This window comes from Lepisma saccharinum, chromosome 12 (assembly GCF_977018435.1).
Source record: "Lepisma saccharinum chromosome 12, izLepSacc3.1, whole genome shotgun sequence".
NCBI lineage: Eukaryota > Metazoa > Arthropoda > Insecta > Zygentoma > Lepismatidae > Lepisma > Lepisma saccharinum.
Window position 1 is genome coordinate 60656714 of NC_139240.1, and position 23270 is coordinate 60679983.

The following is a 23270-nucleotide window of genomic DNA, read 5'->3' on the forward strand; positions in this document are numbered from 1 at the left end:
CTTGCTGCAAAATTACAATACTACCGAGTTGACAACGCATGCTGAAACCCAAAAAATATTCCCAACAAAAAATATCACGTTCCAACTCGCCACTATGTGTTTTAATTCAGTGATGTTGAAAGATTGCGTACGCGTATCTTCATCGCTAGATACATCAAGTCATGGCCGTGTAATTTCCCATTTGTTAAATTTTTCAAGACTTACGGAACTAATAATTCCAAGGAAACTCACCGCTTCACTACTACTGCCTTCTTCTTGCAAATTTTCAGAACCGGTCTTTGGTCAGTCTACCGCCACCAGCATTATCAGATTTCTTCGTTTTGGAGGCAGATTCCCAATATTGCAGTGTCTGGAACTCGTAATGTTCACTCTTTTCACTAACATTCCAGCTTAACAAAGAAATGTAGCTCATTGTACTTAAAAGAAAAAAACACACTGTTTTTTAAAAAAATGATTTCGTAAAGGGCTATCGTGCTTGAATCAAAAAATCCATGTAGGTTATCTTCGTGTACTATTGTTCCACTCATACAAATACAGATGTTCTGTGGTGACAAGTTCAAGTCCTCACATGACTACTCACTTGTAACTTTCACATGGGGTGGCATTGTCCCGCCAAATTCCCTGGACAAAGAAAAGGGAAGTGGGTAGGTGGTCTTCAACCCTGGCCACTTGTTCGACAGTTCCAGGAATAGGGCAGCGCTTGAGGCCACATCTGTGTTCGCCAAATGGAGCATCCAGTTGTCTGACAGAAAAGGTTTGAATGGCGAAGTGGGGAAAAGTAACTAAATTGTCAATAATTTGTTGTTTCCCCCCAAATAACATCCCCCCCATGGATAAAATTTATCAAGCAGAGGAGGGGACATAAGTATCCAGACATGAAATCCATGTATTCGTGTCGAAAATGGCTTGAGCCAGTTTTTTTAAACGGAAGAGCCTACATTTTTTCGTCAAGGAATAAGAAAGGCATTTTAGGGTAAATTCTCAGCCTACTTGTGACATTTATTATTGGATAAAATTATAAAACAAACCTCAGAGTTCAACCCACCTAGTGTTTTTCAAAAGTTGGCACCACTGCCTAGTACCAAGATTAAACTTTCTAAATCAGTTGGATTAACTCTACAAATAGCTCCCTTTTAAAAAGCAAAAAGCATTACCGCTATTCCCAGCGTGGTAAAAAGTGTGTCCGTACGTCACAAAATGGACCATTTCCCTCCGTTCGAAAGTGGCTTCTTTCCAGAGATCCTTTAGCGATGTGGAATTCCATTGGAAGAGAACTCCGTTAGATGGCCTGTAGCGCCACGTCCAGTTGTACTTCTGCGAGAGATCAGACAAATAAGGTGTTAGACCCACTTTAGACGAAGCATTTCCTTACCACATTACTTAAACAAAATGCCACCGTTTAAAGTGAAAAATCTTATGGCATTTCAGATGCAACAGCATCTTCCATGCCATTTCTCAAGAATAGAATCGGTGTTATTTCCGTAGCATAACCAATCAGAAGCGAGCTCTAGGTCACGAGTGCAGTTGTAATGGCGGCCGAGTGAGATGTAAACATTGTATCACTTCACACTTTCAGAAGCCGATAACTATTCAACCGAGAGGAATAACGTTTTCGTTAAAAAGGTATTAGCTACAAATCAATGGCACTGCTTAAATACATACTTTATAGCGTATACGATACACGTTTGGAAGAATAAATGAGTTGTTACAATTGTAAACGAGGGGCAAGCGCACTCTGCATGGTTCGCATCGCAAATGCTAACCGGAAAGTTACAAGAAATGCTTCAGTGTGAAGTATTGTCTGCTATAAAAACTGCTGTAAGATATTTGGAAGCATTTTTGCTAGCAAAAATGCCAATGAAAATGCTTCCGTCAGAAGCGGACCTTATTCTTGAATTGACTACATTTGTCTATGCTATTGTCGATATGAGGGAAGGGAAAGATTCCCTTTCTGAAAATTCAATTTCAATTCCTGAAGACTTCGTGTTTATACTACAATGAAAGCACAATCTGTGCGGACATAAAATTTGAAAATTTAATTTTCAATCTTGGATATGCACGAGCCAGTCTGGCTGCCACGCTGAAGACACGATTTCGATTCCCTGGATTTCAGCTGGGGATTTTTCTGGCACTGCTCCTGCATACAGTGACTCCGGCGTTCACTCAGGATGTGTACAGTTTTTATAAATGAACAGGTTGACTGTTAAATTTTAACGGCACAATAGAGCGTGTTCCGCTTAGAAGGATCGAGAAATAATTGATAATTTGAAGTGTAAATAATGGTTTGTTAACACATCTTTGTACATACCTTGATATAGAAACTCTCTGAGTTTAGGAAAATGGTCATTGCAACTCGATGTATGCGTGTTGAGTTGTCCTGCAGATTAGTCCATGAGCCAGGACCTCAAATTTAGGCGATCGGTACCTCTCGGGGGGATGGGTTCTCATATGATTTTTTTGAAAGGTCTGGATGCCTGGAGCTGGAAAATGTGCGATAGCATATCATAACTCTTTGCTTTTTATCTAATATTATTGAATTAGTAACAATAGCCGAAAAATAATGGTTTTTCATATTTTTTATAAATAGCATATAAATTCATCACAACATTTGAATAAATAAATTTAATTTCAACATACTTATTAAATTCAATATTACTTTATAATAATTATAATTATTAAGTGTAATAATATTAATATAATCCTTACAATAATAATGAAACTTTATTATATTGCTTATATACTGACATAGATGAAAGTCATAAGTTTTCCATAATAATAGTGGCTAAATCTCAAATACGCATGTATGTTATAATTTAACATAAACAAAATTTTATTATTTACATTCATCATCATCATTTTCTGAATAGGTGTCATCACTCATTGAGTTTAACATGTGGGTAGTCTCCATTTGTCAGTGCACCAGATGTTATTTACCCAGAAGACGCAGTTTGTACTTTCTAATGAATTGGTTGGTTGATTGATTTGGTGTTTCATGTCCACTTTATGCACAGTATGGCTAATTAGGACTGGACCTACAGTTTAATGTAGGTTCTGAACCACTATGTGCCTCCACCGGTTATCGAACCTGGGACCCCTTGATTACAAGGCTATGACGTTAGCACAGCACCATCAGTGAGGCAGTTTCTAATAGAGTTGTAAGGTAGTGGATCTAACACAGTTTGATGTGCTGGCTGCCACTCCATTCAATCCGCTACCAGCTGCTCTGCTCCATCGTGTATTTTCAATGGCCACCTTCTCCCAAGTGGACTAGATGTACATGGATCATTCAGAAGACATCCTTTGCTTATAGCGGCTATATAATCGCACGTTCAGCATGTTTCTTGAGACAGTTCTCCCAAGGTGCAAGTTGATAAATGTCTATCTCAACCTTCTTTGCCATGTCATTTACATAATGTACGGAAGATTTTGGAGCATACAGTAAGCACGAGAACTACCATTTGGCAATTACTTTTACATTGAGATCCCTTTGATCTCGGAGGTTGCGAACATATTTCCTGTGTTTGTCTATTGGCACGAAGGATTTTCAATGCACTTACAAATGCATATGGAAATTTATCATATCTCAACAAACATTTTTAATAAGAATTGAAGCTATTTTCCTAATGCCAAGCACCAGCATGGGTATTTTGGTACTATATTTCAGAAACAATTTAACAATGATTCTTTCATGGAATCTCAAACACACATCTGCGTCATCTGAGCTCCTCATTAGCAGCGGCAGTATTCACCAACAAATTACCATATCTTTTTCATGTTTACTATTGAGATTGAGCACTTTGGGGCTCGCTTCAGATGTGATTTTGCATAATTTATATCCACAGTTGGCGAAGTGTTTTATTCAAAAGATTTACAAAATGCTCTGCTTTCCTACATTCGTTTACAATAAATGCAATTAGAGTTGTTTTATTCGTTACGTGACTTAGAAATTTCCTTCACTTTCTGACAATTTGGGAAGATGAGATGCTCTGTAACTAATGCCCGAGTTCTTCCCACGTGTTTTTCTTTCAGTGTGCTTTATAGACGGCTCATTGTACGTATAAAACATACATCGATTCTTGGACTCCTATTTCCTTCGCAAAGCAATGTACAAGGCAGATAGACCTCACCAAAGTTTGACTCCCCTTCTTTTACTCTCTGAGCAGCACGATCAATCGCATGGCTAAATTTCCAGATATTTCCTCAGGGGGATAACATTTTTCTGCAAGTATGTCTCTGATGACCATGATAATGGTTCTAAGAAAAAGCCCATTTGAAGACTGAAGATTCCGATTCTGTGCTGTCACAATAATTCGTCCAAATAGTGCCTTGTCTGATAATTAACTGCCATTACTATCCACTCCCTTCTTCTTGGATCAAGAGAGGAACAGAAAGAACTAGACGAAAACAATGTTTATGCAACTGAAAGAACATCCAGAGAACAGATACAGTAGAGTATGGATGAACACAGGTAATTGAAAGATCCTGCAGTCGCTTGGACCAATGCTCACATGATGTGCGTCAGTATAGAACAATGTGTGTATCAATAGAGCAGCTCAGAAACGGACAGGGTCACAGCAGTAACTCTCTTCTAGTATGGTGTGTGATATCGAACAGTCAACACCGCTGCACATCTGTGTGGCATGGGCTCGATGAGGATTCATCGAAACTCTTCACTTTGGGCAATTTCAGCTCTGGAAGAGTAGAGGGAGGTGACATCCTGCCTAGAATGTGTCTGCCAAGCGTATCCCAGACATTCTCTATGGGATTGAAGTCCAGTAATCACGCTGGCCACTCCATGTTCTCTATTCCCTCGTCCTCGGGCACGTTGTGCACTAACAGAACTCTGTGAGGACGAGCATTATCGCCCATAAAAAGGAAACTATGACCTATTGCATCTGCGCAGGGCATGGCAAGAGGTCGGAGGTTCTCGTCCTCATATCTAAGGGCCGTCAAACTACAATTATCGACGACGTACGTCCAACAATTTTTATTCCAGCTCACACCATCAGTCCACCACCTCCATTTTAGAATGTTTCTTGCACAGAAGCAGAGTTATATCGTGTTCCACATTCCCTCCAGATAAGGTACGTCTATTAGAGTACCTTTAGAGCAACTCATTAGAGTACAGCGCTCAATCTCATTCGTTGTGGCCCCAATTGCGATGTTCCTCAGCCAAGTTTCTACGGACTGAAAGCTGTACGGTGATGGAACACACTCCATTAGTCTATATGCATAAAAGCCATCTCTAAGAAGGCGATTGCAGGCAGTTTGAGATGACACCTGCGCCCAATTGCTGTGAGAATGGCATGTTGAAGTTTCGTTGCATTCTGTCGTCTGTTCCAATCGGTTATTTACAAGAGGTACCCGTTGTCTCTTGCTGTTGTTGCTCGTGGACGAACTTGACCTTACATTCGTCGCGCATTCCAGTTGTTTGGAACCGAATCTACAGGCGAGAAATGGCACTTTGAGACACTCCAAGGGATACTGATAGCTCTCTCTGTCTGTCCAGCTTCCGTCCTTCCTATGGCTCTCCATGTCATTGATTCAGGTAAATCGCACTTTAGAGGCGTTGTACAACTTGCCCACGTTCCTCAATGAACTCTTACACTGTCCATGGACTGCTACTGTCATTCTCACAGCTGCGCATTTCAGTTGTCAATTCAGAGATATCGGCATTAATGATGGGCAAATAGCCAATTGAATCCAGTAATGGTGTTAAATTCCATCCAACTTGTCAATTATATTATTAAAATATTCACATATTTTAATTAGTGTAATTATTATAATCTTAATTATCATCATCATCATTATTATTATTATGAATTTAGATCAGGATTACTATAATTGTCATTCCTAATATTAAAAGTCAAAATATTAAATATTATCAGAACTTTCCATTTGCATCAGGGTATCTGGGAAGTGGAGTGATACCACACAGAAAGCAAAGAGTTATGACATGCTATCATCTATTTTCCATCTCTAGGCATCCCAACCTTACCAAAGAATCATATTAGAACCCATCCCCCAGAGTGGTACCGACAACTTGCCTGGCTCAAGGCCTAAGACACCTAAATGGTATAAAAACTCTCGCCAAGTGTCGAGTGTCTATTGCTCTACTGAATAGTGCCAGGCTCGTTTCAGCATTACACCATGACGCGCATGCGCAAGCACGCGTATTCACTATTGGTTTCTAAACTCGAAGAGTTTCTGTATCTTGTAAGATGAAAATTGTAACAATATCTTCCTCTGTTTTTAAACGGTGAGAATTTTTTTCTCCATCCCTCTAAGTGGAAATGTATTGTAAAATTCACAATAGCTTCTGACAGGGTAGACTTACCTCAAGGACTGTTTTCTTGTATCCAGGATAACGACAGAGTGTTACTGCTGGTTGCTTCAAGTCGGTGTTGACCTCCAACCTGTTCCTTACAGACACGTCCGCTCTGGTGAACTTACAGTAGCATTGCTTCAGCTGGAAGGAAATTGTCGCTTAACTTTATCTATGCAAAGAATTATGATTTCCGGTATACGTTGTAGACATAGTATCTTATACATTATGGCGCGAGGAAACACAGTTGTGTCTTCAAAGTTGTTACGTTTCCCGGAATATTCTCAAAGAATCAAGTTACGTTTATTCCTCAACGGCGAGCCTTAGACTTAGGATATGTTAACGTAAACCTTGCTAACTCTTGCACACCAAAAATATATTTAGATGTCAGTTAATGTTAATATATTACACTTGCACTCGCAATTAAACTCCTTATTACAAACAAAATTGTATTAAGATCATAATACTTCTTCACTACACAAATTAACACATTCACATTTCCAAAATCACTTTCATTATTCAGCAACATTCATAATATCTCTCTCCCAACAACCCACAATCAAATGTTTTAAGGTTAGTCCATAACCATAACAGACTACCCAATTGAACAAAACAAATTACGTCATAATAGATAATTAACATATTAAACATATCAAACACTTAAAATGATACAATAAGTGGGTGCGTATCAAAGTGATTACTGTACTGGTAACATCCTTCATCGTATTCGCCTTGTCTTTCCGTGAAGCTCTGCGAACAGGCTTAGTTGTGAAAGGTATTATTCACCGTGAACGTGACCGTGGAAGTACAGCGTGTTTTAGAAGTCCTGCAGGACTCCAAATAGCCATAACTTTAAAGTAATATGTTTATTACAATGAAACATTAAACACAGAGAAAAATAATTCTGGCTACACTGTTGAATGACGTTTGCGCAGGCGATCATGTGATTCCAAGATGGCGTTGATGCAGGAACACGATGCTGTGCGTGTTATGGCTTGCCGAATTAAAATCTTCTGTTTTGGTGAGGAGAAGGTTCCAAACAACTTCAAGCGAACTGCACTGTTGCAGACTAACGAGACTCTGGTGTCTGGATGTGATTCACAACATTCCGGACAAGCACTGTCAGAATGCAAATCAGGATTCAAACGAAGATTGCAAGAGTGTTTGGACGTGAATGGTGCCCAGCTGGAGATCTGGCGATGGGCCAAACCACATCAAGCATTAATTTTAAAGTTTCCTCTTTGTAACAAAAAATATTTCGTTGTAATGAACCAATTAGTTTGAAAGTTATAGATTTTTAGATACCTGCAGGACTTTTAAAGCACACAGTATTTGTCCACCGAATGAAGTGGCCAGAATATGCTCCTGATCTGAACCAAATGGAAAACTTGTGGAGACATCTATTGAGGATCTCGAGCAGAAAATATTTTTGAGCACACTGTAGCACCAACATCATATAATGTGTATGATGGTTAAACTTTATATAGAGTGATAACCGGAATTTTTGAATGCAGTGTAATATTTTCCTTAAATTACTATTTTTGTGATACATGCACATTTACACACACAGTTCTTGAGGTGAAATATTATTACGTGGGGGAATGTTTGTGGAAGCCTTGCTACTAACAATGGGAATGCTCCTTTAGTTCTACAAGACAGATGGGACTGAGGGGTATTCTTTGCGTAAATTATCCCAGGTGAAAAGAATACCAACCCACCATTTTGAGCACTGTGCAGATAAGATCAAAGCCAACAATTTTAATAAAATAAGCAATACAATTGCTTGTACAGTTATGGACACTACTGGCTTGCAACGATTTAAAGACAATGGGTCCAGAAGTGTTCGTGACGGTACAGTCAGCGGCAATGAAAGTACAGTCAGTCGGTAGAAGTTGATATTGAAATTTGATATTACAATCTACCTGACACCGTAGAGTTTAGGCACCACTCTTCAAGCGAACATCTCAAGATTTACGTGACTCTTACTGTGAAACAAGAAGAGACTGAAGTCGCTCACCTGAACGCCTACCACAACCAAGCATGCCATAAGCACCAACCACAGAGGGGCTGATGCCACCAACTGCTTGGCAGCCTTCGTGCTGGATCGTCCGATCTGTGGTTCTGGATCCACTATGATTACTACATTCCTGGACCCGGTGTTGTCACCAATACGCCTGGCACCGACCAAATGCATCACTCCGTCGATTGAGGTCTAGGACCCAATCAGCAAAGTCAGGGCCAGATGCCGTTGCGGGCATGTAATAAGTTAATGCTAATTGATCATTCTTTTAAGTGAGTTGAAGCATTGGCAAATACAATTTGTGTAGATGTAATTTCCATCTCTCTAAAACAATCTAAGTCAATTTACTTCTGTTTGCTTTCTGTACTGTTCTTGGCACACTGTAAAAAAATGACGGTGAAAGGCCGTCAATATCCGCTGACATCCAACTACCGTAGAGAATGGGCCATGACCAGTGGCGGCGATTGGGTTCCAAAACTGGGGGTTGGGGGGAAAGCTCCCAAAACTAGGGGGGCAAGGGCATTTTTCTTTCCCTTGGTAGATAAAGTTTATCATAGTGCGGGCGCAAAGTGGCAAAAAGTGTGTGTGTGTGTGGGGAGGGGCTGTAACAGCCCCCACCCCACTAATCGCTGAGACTGGGAATGACTGTTTTGAAATTATAAACGGCCATTGTAGTTAACCTAATAATTGTATAGGAATGCTCCGTTTTAGAAAATATATTTAAGGTTCACAACTGCAATTATATACGTATAATGTGATCCACGAACATTTTTCTACCTGGGGAATACAATCTCCTCACCCCCCTCACTTCGAGCACTGCTGTAAATAAAATAGATGTCCGTACCGCCTATTAGAAGCCATCTAATATGGTAAATTTGGTTTAGGTCATAGGCGTGCGGAGACCCTCTAATAGGGGGGGGGGGGGTGCAAAATCCTTTGATGAAAGTTCAGTCGGGAAAGAAAAATCTAATTTTATCTCACTGTTTAAGTTTAAATTTGAAATCGAGGGGACAATTGCAGCTCTGTGCCCGGTGCTCTTGGCCGTCTGGAAGAAATAATGCAAGAAAGACGTGAAAACTAACGCCATCTTGAGTTTCCTTTTGTCCTGCTACTCTTAGAATCTACTAGTCTTGCTATCCTTTACTTCCATGTTTGCCCCCCTCCTAAAATTGATTTCCGTCCAAGGATGGGGGCCAATGCACCACCTTCCCCCGTAGTTGCTTTGAACTTTAATCGGCCTGAAAGTACTTTATTTTCTTTAAGAATATATGGCAGGACCCCGTGGCCGAGTGTGTCGACCCCCGTGGCGGAGTGGTTAGCAGAGCGCGCTACAACCAGGGGTTCTGGGTTCGAGTCCCGGGTAAGGCATGGGTATTTGTGTTTGTCCAGATGATAAGAAACTGAGAAACTGTAACAATTGAAAAGTGTAAAAGTGAGAAAAAGTGTGAATGGTGGGGGATACCTCAGTGTAGGGGGTATTTCCTTATTTAAAAAATAAAAAAGAGTGGTTAGCATATCGCGCTGCGAACGCTAGGGGTACCGGGTTCGAATCCAGCTCGGGCATGGTTGTTTGTATATGTCCATTCATCAATAAATCGATCAATCTTAAAGAATATAATATTGTTTAATAACGGCGATAAGATTCCTCTATCCTAAATTTCTAGGTAAAAATATAATAATATAGGGGCATGGACGTCTGGAAGAGGAGCATGGATGGCACATCTCCCCTTAGAAACCGAATGTCAACCTAAAAGTACATTTTCAAACGTATAATTTAATTTCAGTCATAATAACTTACAGTAATTATTATAATGGATGCAGGAATACGATAATTTCAAATTCAAGAGGTGTTTTTGAGGGGGCAACACTATTATCGGGATAATATGCCCCATGAAAAATACCTTGCTTGTCCCTCAGTGGCAATAATCTGCGGACGTCCATGATTAGGGGGGGATTTTCCCCGTTTCCTCCCGTGCGCACGCCTATGGTTTAGGTATACCGAAGACTTGGAGACCGTAAGTCTACGACACTATTTCTCGATTTTAGAGGTCTGCCTCGTCTCGAAGGGTCTGGTTTAGATGACGTTGTAACCGATCTTGACGCACCCCTTATAAAAGTTGAACCGCCCTCGCTGGTGAAAAAAGGCGGCAAGAGAAGTTAACGTCTTTTCTAGTGAACGGTTGATGTGCGTTGCAGAGAAGACAGTCCGAGTCAAGCATTGATACGGTTAGGATCCGTGTTACGTTGGTTATTGGTTTCGCGGGCCGTGAAAAACTGTAAGTGAACTAACGGTCATGATCTCTGCCGGAAAGAGAAATAGTGTCTATAGAATAAACTGTGAGCGAACTATCGGCTTGTGCAGTATCTCTATCAGAACATGAGGAAAGGTTACTAAAAAAGAGAGGCTACATGTTTTTTATGAACCAACGACAGGAGGATTAGAAGATTGAAGACGTCCAACTCGGTATCAGCAAGATTTGTGCTTCCCCCCCCCCCCAACTCCTCCTAAGTGTTCAACATTAGTGTTTTTCGGCGTGTTTATCGCCAAGTGAATTGAATACCTAAGTAGTTACATCGAAGACGTAAGTACTCAGTGAAGTAACCACTAAGTTTTGTCTAATATCTCAACAAATCCACACCGGAAGCTGACTAATCTGTGTATTCCGGAATCGTTTGTAAACCGCAGACGTCAGGTGTCTGGGCCTTTAATAAATATTAATACAGTATTTTTTGTGTATAAATACTTAGATACTTAAATATAAAAAATCACTGCTGATCTCCTTTTGTGTTATTGACGTTGTTCGGCGGCAGAATAAAAATTGAATTGTATTAGTAAAACCGAAGAAAAAAAGATGTAACGTCTCGGTTCCATGAACACTGTAAAAGAAATATTCAACTGAGTTGCCACCAAAAGTGGTGTAATAAAAAGGCCTAATCGAGCGTTAAAGATCTTCACATTTAGTGTGGTTTGACAGCAAAGTCCGTAAAAGGACAACATATATGGTGCTAAACATCGACAATTTACGGTAGCCTAAACACGAAAAAGAGCGCCCTGTTGCCATCAATTTTGGTGGTAACCCAGTTGTATATTTTTTAGAGTGAGGTGTAATCAACCCTACCATCCCAGCCATCGACAGCCAACATTCGTGGCGCAGTGGTTAGCACAGCGCTCTATGACGCCAGGGGTCACGGGTTTGAACCCCAGCCTAGGCATGGATATTCTTTGTGAACGCCCCTTCATCTATTTCATCATCACCCTCATCTTTGCGATGAGCCAAAATTAGCAGAAAAGCGAAGTAAGTGAGTCAAATTGAATTGCATGGATCATAGTATTGTATTGATCTGTATCAGTGTGTAGAGAAATTGTGACGTTCCTTTCCTAGGAGCCACAGGATTACCACGTCACGGTGGTTGCCCAATCCCCGTGTGCGTCAGAGTTATGGGACCCTCCTTTACGTTATTGCTACACTGTGGACTCTCAGGACGTGTAGTTAGAAAAAATTTACGAACGTCTTGCCTTTGTACAAGGTTTATTAAAGTCATATCACTTTAATGAACATTCACTGCAATATAACACCACTATACTGACTTAAGCAATCACAATACAAGCTACTTTTTGCTTTCTTTTAAAACAGTGCCTTTCACAGATTTCGCATCGTTTTTGTGTGCAGTGACGTGTTAGAGGTAAAGTGAATGTATCGCTTAAATGTCAAGCCACATGAAGGACGGATCGATAGTGTAGCAATATGCAGATATTAAACACCAGAACAAGAACAATCTCTAGGTAAAAATGTTTACCATAGCCTGTGGAAAGGAAGATGCGATAGCCACTAGCGCCCTCAAAGGGCTTTACGGCAACTATAAGTCAAGAAGCCACGGGCTACAGATAAAATGTATATGGACCGCGGCTCAAGAAATTCATAGTGTCATTTAGTAAACTTCAACAAATTACATTGTAAAGTGTATTTTTATTACACTTTGTGTTTATGTTGTAACATATTGATACAAAACATCTTATTACTCTTTTTAAACACCAGACAATAGTTTTTATTTCACTGTATGTGTAATAAGTAGCTGCCGTCAGTAGATTCAACTTATCTGATTTTAACGGAGATAACATCTTAGACCAGGAAATGCACATTTGTGCACTCGTTTTCGCGTGTTCAGTTTCTAACATTGTTCCCTATCTGCATATTGCAACACTAGCGCATAGATTTGGATTTCGTTTCAATGGTTAAATTCACCTCTTACCGTCGTTTCGTCATCACGAGGTAAATTACGTCAGTCTTCTCACACTCTGTTGTCCTGACAACCGAATCAACAAAATATTAGATAGTTTTAGATATCTCTAATCAACATACAGCCCAAAACTATAACTGTAATAACAACATTGTTCAAACAAACAAATAAATCATATTACTGTGAAAATAACATACAAATAGAATATATACGTGGTAAAAATTAACAAGGCGTAGAATAATTTGCACTCCATGTACATCCTCTGACAATGACATTAAGGACAATTGCGGACCTTGGTTATTTCAAGAATTGAAACAAGTTCAATACCAAGGCCTGAGTTGCTTAACCCTCAGCTACAGTTGTGACGTCCCACGGACCGGGGTGTTCTTTTGCTTGTTACCCCGCCATAATTTTGACCCTGAGGATACCTCTCTTTCAGTCAGTACCTTCCTCAACTTCAGTGTGCTGTGAAAGCGTGAAGGGAAAGGTTGCATTATCTGCTTCTGTGGTGTTATATTTATATACTGCGGTCCCGCGGACGTCACGACTGCGTTTGAGGGTTAAAATCACCGACGATTTATTACGATCAATAGACAAGAGAATTGCAGATTTTTTATTTGTGGCATATACTGAATACCCGTGGTTTTGAAGAACGAATGTTAACCAATAGCTATGGACTAAATTCACGTTGATCAGCTGTGTGTAAATACTCAGTTGAGAGATATTTTGGCTTAGTGAATTTGGTTTCCTTAAAAAATAATGTTTCGCTCTCAAAACTATGTGTTCAGTGACTAACAAAGCAAACAACATGATTAAATTCACATCATTTAAAATATGTCCTGATATAGTTATATTAGTTTTTTACTTAGAGGCCCTGTGGACCGCACAGCTGTGCTAGTGCCCGAAACATTCACGACAGCGGTTAAGGGCTCGTGGAGGACCGTTTCACACGCGACATGACCCTTAGGATCAAATTCTCTGCAAGGGAAAGCAGGCCCAGTACGGATGCCCCCAGCAAGAAGCCTAGGGATCCTCCAACGTCCGCAAGCAGCTGGGATGCATCGTATGTCAGATACTCCTCGACGATCTCCACGACGCTGGACGATACCTTCAGATGGACGACGCTCCATTTCCCAGTGTTGACCGGGTGCTTGATGGCGTTGACGAAGGGGTACCGCACCTTGAGACAGGGGCGCAAGCAAGGACAACTATGCGGGTTCCTGCTGGCAACGGTGTACTCCAGTTTAGCCTTGTAGAAGGAACTCGAGTTGTCGCACTCTGGTACTCCTGGTACTGGGAGCCATGGTACGCTGCAGCCTACGTAGTTGGTCACCTCTGTTGCGACGCAGTTTTGGATGCACTGGAAAAACAAGAATCAATCAATAATCGTATGCGGCAGGAACCTTAACGTGATTGCTTGAGTTGGTGTTTTAAGTCCACCTTATGCACAGTAAGGCTAATCGGGATCCGAACCACTATGGACCTGCATCGGATATCGAACCGGGGACCCCTTGATTACAAGGCGACGATGGTACCATCGTGGAGGCCCGGAACCTCATCGTGAACGGTCGGCTGGGCAGAACAGTTGCAATGGAAGGTGTTTATCAGAAGAGGGGTTCTGGTTAGGGATAGCAACGAAATCAAATTATCCGATATCTGTTGCGGATGCAACGGATAATTCGGAAAATTCGTATGTCCGGATAGTATAGATTTGATGAAGGGTTTGTAGAAAATCCGTGCAGTGAAATACGAACATGACTATAAAATAACATGTGGATAGCCCGTAAAAAGGATAAATGATAAAACTGTCATGATAATTCATACACCCGGACATTTTGGAGAATCCATATATCTGAATATCCGGATAATTCGAAGATAATATGGACATCCAGATATTTAGAATAATCAGAATATCCGGACAATCAGGGCAATTCGGATATCCATATAATCCATATATCCCGATAACAGAATATCCGATATCCAGATATTTGAAATACGGATAGAAAATTATCCGATATGGAGATAAAATATTATCGGGAGTCTACCTCTACATGTGTTGTCTAGTACTTGTATGAATGTCAATGTCTTATGTAGCTTCCAGGTACGTACTAGGTTGGTTGGTCGATTGATTGGGTGACTTCGCATTTCTGCAACTTTTGGCTAATCGCGAAGGCGAGGATGAATGATGACACAATGAAATTGATGGGAGGACACTCACAGAAAACACCCATGCCAGGGCTGGGATGCATCGTATAGATACAGAATATAGTAGGTTATTTGCATGAACATAATGCTTATTATGAAGACGAAACATTTGGTAATTTCTTACTCTGGAGAGACTGTAGTATGGATCAGCGTCACAAAGACTCCGTGGTCGACTCAGCACTTGGGTTTTATGTGTTCGGAAATCCACCAGGATGTCTTGACCAGGGGCAATATTAATGTAGTCTTCCTGAACTACGTCACTTCCTAGAAATATTTCTGAAAACGAAAAGAACTGTTTGTTATATACAGGGTGTCTCATAAGTAATAGCGCAAACTGACACAGGTGAAACTACACGATAATAGAAGCAAAAAAGTCTCAGTAAACATTGGTCCGCAAACGAGCCGTTTTCGAGATAATCGCGAAATCTGCTCGTTTGCAGACCCGTGTGTACTCATGTTTATATATATATATAAAGACGTAATACAAAATATATCCAGTAATCTTACCATACATCATCATCGTCCAATTAACCTAAATGTATGGAAAAGCGACATAACAAATAAAAGACACTGGCCGTAAGATCGAATATATTTTCCAGTTTTCTCTTAGAAGAGTCCGGAAGGTGCAAGACCATACTTGAAGCGAGCATCCTCCGAGAATGTTCTCGCAGTTCGGTCTCGAAGCCTTAGACCACTGGGAGTGAAAGTCTTTCGCATTGCTCTTCGACTGCAGCGCCAAATACGATCAGTAGATAAAACTGAGGACACGTTTTTTTCTCCCCGCGTTTTAAACACTTGTGTTTCACCATAGAAATCACATAGCATTTTCAAATGCTCTTATACATACATTTCCACACATTAGAATAACTACAATCGACATCTGGCCGACTTTCAACTTCCATGATTTCAAACAAAAGAACAACGAGTGCAGAAGTCTGGTGAAGAAGACTGCAATCTTGCGTGCTGCGGGCTCGATTGCTCGTTTACGTGACGTTTTCGAACTGCACTGCATGACGTCACTTTCGACAAGGCCATACTTCAAGGATTCTTTTTGGACCTTTCGTACAGAGTCATTATATTTTCCCACATTTCCATGTAGCATTGCTACTTTTAATGCAGAAGAGGTGGGTGAAATGGAGTGAGGAGTTACAATAAGTAATTTATGTACAAAAACGTTATGTTTTTAAGGAACTAGTAGGAATTCTCTTGGATGTCAAGGTATGCCTAACAGAAATGCAATGTAACTACTGCACCCTACCAGACACAGACTACTTAAATACTTGCCACTCTGTAAGCGAGTTGGACTAATATAGTAAATCAATAACAGTATACAGGGTGATTATAAAGTCCCATGACACTTTTGGGAAATCGGTGACTAATAACAAAATAAATGGTACTACAGTACAGAAGAGACACCAAAACACAAAATTAACGCTTTTCCACATGACCTACACAAAATTAACACTATTCGACATGAACTCCATCAATTTCAAAACAAGTGTCCCCAACGGGACAAGACAGCATTAAACTCCTTCTCCAATATAGCCGGAGTGATCATCTCGCATCCATTTCGTATGTGTTCTTTCAGCACTGTGAGATTGGCAACCTTAGTTTTGTAGACCTTCTTTTTGATAAAACCCAAAGCAAAGAAATCCAGTGGCGTAAGGTCAGGTGAACAAGATGCCCACATACGAAGAGATCCTCTTCCTGCCCACCTGTTGGGAAAGTTGATGTTGAGGTACTCCCGAACAGTGGTTGCGAAGTGGGGCGGTGCGCCGTCTTGTCGGAAGACCACTGTACCAAGGATACCATCATCCAACAACTGCGGCTCTAGGAACAGTTGTAACATGTCGAGGTAAGTGCGTCCATTGATTGTTTGTTCCACAAACATGAATGGCCCATATACTTTTTTCATGTGGAAAAGTGTTACTTTTGTGGAGGTCATGCGGAAAGCGTTGATTTTGTGTTTTGGTGTCTCTTCTGTACTGAAGTACCATTAATTTTGTTATTAGTCGCCGATTTCCCAAAAATGTCATGGGACTTTATAATCACCCTGTATAGTATTTGAAAATATAGAAAATAACATGGAAGATACCTGTCCATGGTTCCAGTGCGTTGTGAACATACATCACAAAACTAATATTCTCCTCCCTCAGAAGATCGAGAAATTTGAAGGTGATAGAGTACTTGTAGCCTACGTCTGAAGGGAATTTTGAAGTAACTGTGATGCACCTTCCTGCTTTGAAGTAAAAGTTGCCTGTCAAGTTTAGATCTGTAGAGATAAACAGAATATTACATATCAGTGCTTGCTTTAGACGAACTGCTATTTTGTGATGAAAAGATTCTCTCTGGCTATCGACCAGCTGAGTTGTAGAAATGATTGGAGTCCTTTCTACAACTCACCTGGTTGATAGTCCGAGAGAATCTTTTCTTGATTTGTTGCCAGGAAAGCTTCAAAACTTACAACTATTTTTCCTTATCTGTCCTAAACCAAGATTGGATCTAGTGATTTCCATTCCCAGGCAACCCTGCTATTGGAGGATTATTTCACATCGGAATTTGTTTCCGGGATTACATGTACAACCTTGGTGACAATGAAGTTCGACCAGAAAGGAATACGTGATTAAATGCACAGAGGCATAGGCGGTGGAATGGGTGACCCGCAGAAGTCGCAGAAGTGACGCATGTGTGTAAGAGGAGACGTGTGAGCAGGCAAGAATCGTGATCCCAGCATGTTGCACCCAAGGTCACGTAAAGAACGAAAACGGGGAACATACGCGTGACATTGAACTTCGACCAGGCACCAGACCCATACGGCAAATTCCAGATAGTGGCGCATTCGACGGAAGCATGACGTCACGGACACGATAAGGGAGTCCGCCGTATATAAGCGCGTGCTGTGCACCGAGGAACCGCAGTGCATCGTCACCATGGCCAGGGGCAAACCACCGTGAGGAGAAGAGTGGTGGAGTTGCAACGGGATGGACTCAGTGAACGGGAAATAGGGCGCCAACTGAACTTACCCAAGTCAACCGTCCACTGCATCATCAAACACCACCAAAATACGGGTACTACAGAGCCAGGTAAGACCCCCCCGGTCGAAAACGCCTGCTGAGCGTGCGTGAGCTACGGATATTTAGGCGCTATATCCAGACCAACAATCATGTTTCTGTGGCCGAATTACGACTGTGGACTCGAGAACGCTTTCACATTGAAGTGTCAACCAGAACCATTCGCCGTTACCTACAGCGATGCGGTTACCGAGTGTACAAGGCGAAAAGTAAAACCTTCCTTGTACACTTGTATGAGAGAAGTGTTTCTCGCGTCGACTTAAATGACCAAATAGGTATTGACGAGAAAAATGTAATTTCATTAATTCATGTATTCACACCACGGTACATAAGTTTCTTTCATCCACCTCTAAAGATTGCTGCCACTACTATTTGCTCTACTTCAGTAATTCAAAGTTTAAAAGAAACTCCGAAACAAATAAAAACACTATTCAACAACCTTTGTTCAATTACACTTATCAAAATTCCACAAACCAAATAATACAACCTTGTCAGGATACTCGCACATATTAATGCCTGAACAACAATCTCTTAGTAACCGAAAATCTACAGGTTAGTCCATAACCGCTGTATGGAATTACACAATTACGTCACATTCTAGAATTAACGTTATACCATAAGAATAGTATTATATTTTAATCCTAGCATTTTCAATGTTCAACGACTCAGTTATACGGAGGACTAGCACAATAACAAATACACGACTTGTAAATTATATTTTGATGTTCATTAATTGACCTTAATTAGCATAATTACCAGGATCATGTACGTTTCCGTTCCCGTACTTGATGGTGACAATCATTTCGTCCGCGCTGTACGTGGCGAGATTCCATATATCCCTCAATGACGCTCCTTTCCATCTGGTTGGCTCAGGGTTGGAGGATGTTAAGTCGATTGTCACGTTGTTCATCTGCAAAGAAATTGGGAAGGGGATATTATTGGTAACTAAAAAATCACCCACTATAGTAAAAGTAATCCTGATTATTCCCTTTCGAGTATTGAGGACTAAAAGTGTTAAACGATGTAAGTGCCAAAAGCGAAAGTGTTGGGAAATCGCATCGTTCCGCACATCAGCCCGTAAGAACGTGCACACTAGTGACCTCTTTACACGACCTTTGAACTACTTAGAGGGCTACCACCCACATTTCACGTTTACCACATTATAAAGCATGGCACATTTCACAGTTTAACGTGGAAAACGGTGTTTGAATTATTGTGGCACTTACAGCGTTTACCAATTGTAGTCTTCCATTGTTTAAAATTGATCCCTTCTCAAATTTCACACTTTTGCTGAAAACCAGATTCTCAGTTCAGAATGATCTGTATCTCACTGGGCAACAAAAATGATCAGGGGATTTCACAGTTTCAGCGCATGAATATACAATTTACATATATCTCACAAACGCTAAAGTTGCTGACCAAGGCAGTTAATTAAGATTTAAAAAAAACACTTTACATGTAAAATTTCTAACCTCTATCAGGGTCTCCCTCAGACGAAGAACTAAAGTAATAGGAAATAAAATCATATCTCTCAACATTCTTCTCTGTGTAGATAGAAGTAACCGTTATACAGCATGACTTATTCATGCTATCTTCATTGTTCTTTATCTTGTCCATGTATATTCTAGATAAACGTAAAAGTAACGCACTGGTAGAAAAAAAATGATAAAAAAATTGTACTCATATAATACTTGCCTTCAATATGTCCTCCTTATAACCAGGTGAACGGCATATGGTTATTGCAGGTGCCTGAGAATTCTCGTCATCAACCATCCTGGTACGTGTTGATACTCCTGGGTATCGAAATTTCAAGAAACATTCATGAATCTAGATTAACGAGAAAGCGTTATTAATGACTGTGCAATTTTTGATACGTTATCCTTACGTTGAAAACAGCTTGAGCTCTGCAGGAACACGCATCCTTCTGATATTTATGTTGATACAATGAGCAAAATGAAGTATGCGCACATCGCTCACCCTTGTAGAGCATGCTAACCTCATTTTGTCATTCTGCGCATGCGCAAGATCTTACGGCGCATGCCTCAGCGCGCAGTCTTCTGCCGTTCGCCGACTGGTTTCACGACGAAATTCAGATATAATTTAAAAGTGAGCAATCTGTACATTAGACGCCATTCACAGTGTATTAGAAACGTGGCCTGGAATGTTGTAGATATGTTAAAAATGATAAAACTTGATGTGAAAAAGTATGATAAGCAAGGGCGACCGCAGGGAGGGGCCAAAGGGGGCACTTGCCCCCCCTGAGATTTCTGGAAATAGTTAGTGTAATTCGAGTGGTGAAATTGTAGCGATATTTTATAACAAAAATACTCATTGGCGGCGATTAGGAGGGGCGTCGGGGGCAGTTGCCCCTCCACTCTTAGCCACTTTTGCCCCCGGACTATGCTAAACCTTATTTGCCAATGGTAAGGTAAACTGTCCTTGCTCACCCCAGTTTTGGCATCTTGCCCCCTCCCTCCAGTTTTCAAACCCAATCGTAGCCATTGTTATTATTATTTGTAATATAATTACATTTAAGCTTACAGTCTATTTTATACTGATTATCTAACTATAAAAAACAGCTTTGTCCTACATGAATTAATATGTAAAGTATACAGTTATGCAAATTGTATGTAGGTAAAGTTACAGAATATGGGAATTAAAAATGTGTGTAATTTAAAGAAGAACATAAGAAGTAGTAAAAAAAAAGTCAAGTGCTCCCCTATGCTTTGCACCACGCCATGAAGGCGTATAGGGGGTGTGGAGTTAGGGTCCCACACTTTCTTGATCACGGCCGAAGGTGGAGGTGATGTGATCAGCACCACGCCCCTGGCCGCCATTACCCCCCAGAGTTTCCTCAAGGTACCCACTTTATACGACGCTGGGAGCCGCTTGAACAGGCGGAAAAAATCTCGGTTCTCCCTCACCGAGGATCGAACCTGGGTCTCTCGCATGGTAGCCAGACGCCATAACGACTGAGCTACCGCGCATAAAAAGTAGTAGTAGTAATAAAATAATAATAAAAATAATAGCAATAATAAAAACACTACTACTAGAAATAATAATAATAATTGAAGTTTCTATGACTTCCCCCCCCCCCTCCTGAGAAAAATTGCAGCGGACGCCCTTGATGATAAGTATGATAAAACTTGTAGTCTGTGGCATATCATTGCACGCCGGAAATATTGTTTCAGAAATCACCATATCGTAGCATTTCCACTACACCTCTGCTCCATTTCGAGTAGCGATTTTGAGTCAATCTTATAAACGCGGAAAAAAATAGTCCCATATCACCATGCGATATGGTACCATGGACTATATTCAGGTGTAACTACAAGACCTGCAGCTGTGAGTTATGCATAGAAGACTAGAATTTTGAGGTTGTGAAAGTGTAGAAAATGAAATGCTTTTATATTGCATACTTCGTATTTTACTCTTTGGTTTGTCCTATGGCATGATTGAAAATAGCAATCTTGCAATATGCATAGATTCTAAATCATTCGATAAACCTAACTTTACATAATTTAGCACTTAATGTGTGCAATGTTAGGTACAATCATTTTTCAATTACTAAGAAAGGCACGTTTTATTCAGGTGGCTGAAAAAATTCACAACTTTTTTTTAAATAATATTATTACTCTACTGCAACAAACATTACTACTTCAACGGCAATTATCACTTTAAATTTGAGGAAAGTACGACGTCAAATCAAGTTTTCAGAAGAAAGCGAATTTACAAATAACTTCATATTTAACTTTCAGTTAATGAGTAATAAGAATATAATTATTTTTACTTTTAAATATCAACAAGAAGTGACGGTACCAGTAAGATATAGTGAAAACACATTGAACTCGTTTATTTCCGAATTATTTACATTTGTACTTACCTTATATGCATAGCGGAACATTTTTCAACTTGGGATTATGTTGTTTTTTCACTTAAAAAAGCGTAATTTTTCACATTACAAGTATTTATTGGTCGTTGCTAATTCGCTTTCGTTACACACAATATGGCGGGCAAATCTTGACTCACGTTGTCTATCGTCAGCTGATATGCAGTGTCGTCAGCTGATATGCAGTGTTTCCAAACTTATGAACCGAAAAATGCCGCACAAGCTATTCACAAAAGGTTTTTAAGCGAATAATGATTCACAAACCATTCACGGAATGGTAGGTTAGGTTCGGTTAGGTTAGGCAAACATAAAAAATTAAATTGAAAAAAAAAAACCGCTCACACGTCATCTTGTAAAACTACCGCGTGGTTGCTACACTGACAGGGGGTTACATATTCGAACGCACGGAACATTTGATTCACGTAGTCGACGGTAATGGTGGCACGAGCTATTGTGCAACGGAGATACATGAATACCGAAAATTACATTATTTACCAGCCGAATAAGTTGCACGAATGGAAGAAAACACTATTCCAGCTTCCAAGAGTCCACAGGAACTCAATTCCGTACGTACTTTTCCGTCATTTCTCCTGTAAATTTGAAGAAATCTGTTTTCACTATATGTAACTGTTACCGAAGTGGGAATGAATGTTCAATATTTAGTGAGATGTGGGGTATTGTTTCAAAACAGATGAAAGCTGAAATAAAATTTAAAGAAAAAAGAATGGCCCCCGATAGATGAACATGAAGTATACGATATACTTGCTGAAAAAGCAAGAAATACCAATTTTAGAACAGTTTTGCCATCTAGTTTACTCCAAAAGCACTAACCGAAGGGGAGAAGTTAAATAATACTTCAGGTGTAGAGAAAATACTCCCTCTCAAGAACTCAAGATGCACAGCTTTCTAGAAATCCCGTTGAATTGTTTTGCCTCGGAGCAGTACGTTTCAGATCGTTACCTACCTGCAAAATTACAGCAACTATACATACTAGCAGTATGATCAGTCGTGGGATCTTGAGTACCTGGCTTTCTGCTGTTACAGGTTGTATTTGCATCATTCCAGCCAGTTCTTGTACGAGATTTGGAATCATACCAGTACTCACTGTTATTGTTTTAATGCAGGTAAGTTTACACCGATATATTAGGAATTAGAAAACAAGTGACGATTAATTGACCAAATGGCCACGTGTAGTCAATTTAATAAGCAACCATGTTGGAACCCAGCTTTTATTTGACCATTACTAGATGACGCGCGAAGATTAATATGAGAAAACTCCAATTATCTTTTCTCCATGAGACACTTCAATTTCATTTCACTTCAGAATTTGACGAATGAGTGTGTTCATTAATCTGATGCTTTAAGAGCACTCTATCTCTGGCAATTAAGCAGAAAAAATATACATAAATCAAATTTCTCTGCTAAAATAATTAGGTTAATGCCTTTAAAATATTTGAATGAAGCAAAAGAAGTCAGTTGCAACCAAAGTCTGGTTTACGAATCGGATTTAGAAAGCACAAT

General features: G+C 40.2%; 1 protein-coding gene across 1 annotated transcript; it reads right to left on the bottom strand.

Annotated features, from left to right (window-relative positions):
- Window positions 1-13476: 13476 nt before the first annotated feature.
- Window positions 13477-22842, bottom strand: LOC145996354 (acid-sensing ion channel 4-B-like). The gene is made up of 5 exons (XM_083132785.1): window positions 22714-22842; window positions 18617-18770; window positions 16885-17061; window positions 14914-15065; window positions 13477-13944 (listed from the first exon to the last, which is right to left on the bottom strand). The coding sequence occupies exons 1-5, from the start codon at window positions 22840-22842 to the stop codon at window positions 13507-13509; spliced, it is 1050 nt and encodes a 349-aa protein (XP_082988911.1). The 3' UTR covers window positions 13477-13506.
- Between the last annotated feature and the right edge of the window lie 428 nt (window positions 22843-23270).

Excerpts from the sequence above, each read along its gene's own strand:
- LOC145996354 (XM_083132785.1), bottom strand. The coding sequence starts at position 22,842 with ATGATTCCAAATCTCGTACAAGAACTGGCTGGAATGATGCAAATACAA. Across the intron at positions 17,062-18,616 it reads CGGAAACGTACATGATCCTG|ATCTAAACTTGACAGGCAAC; the intron begins GTAATTATGCTA and ends TTATCTCTACAG. Across the intron at positions 15,066-16,884 it reads CGCACTGGAACCATGGACAG|AAATATTTCTAGGAAGTGAC; the intron begins GTATCTTCCATG and ends TTTCGTTTTCAG.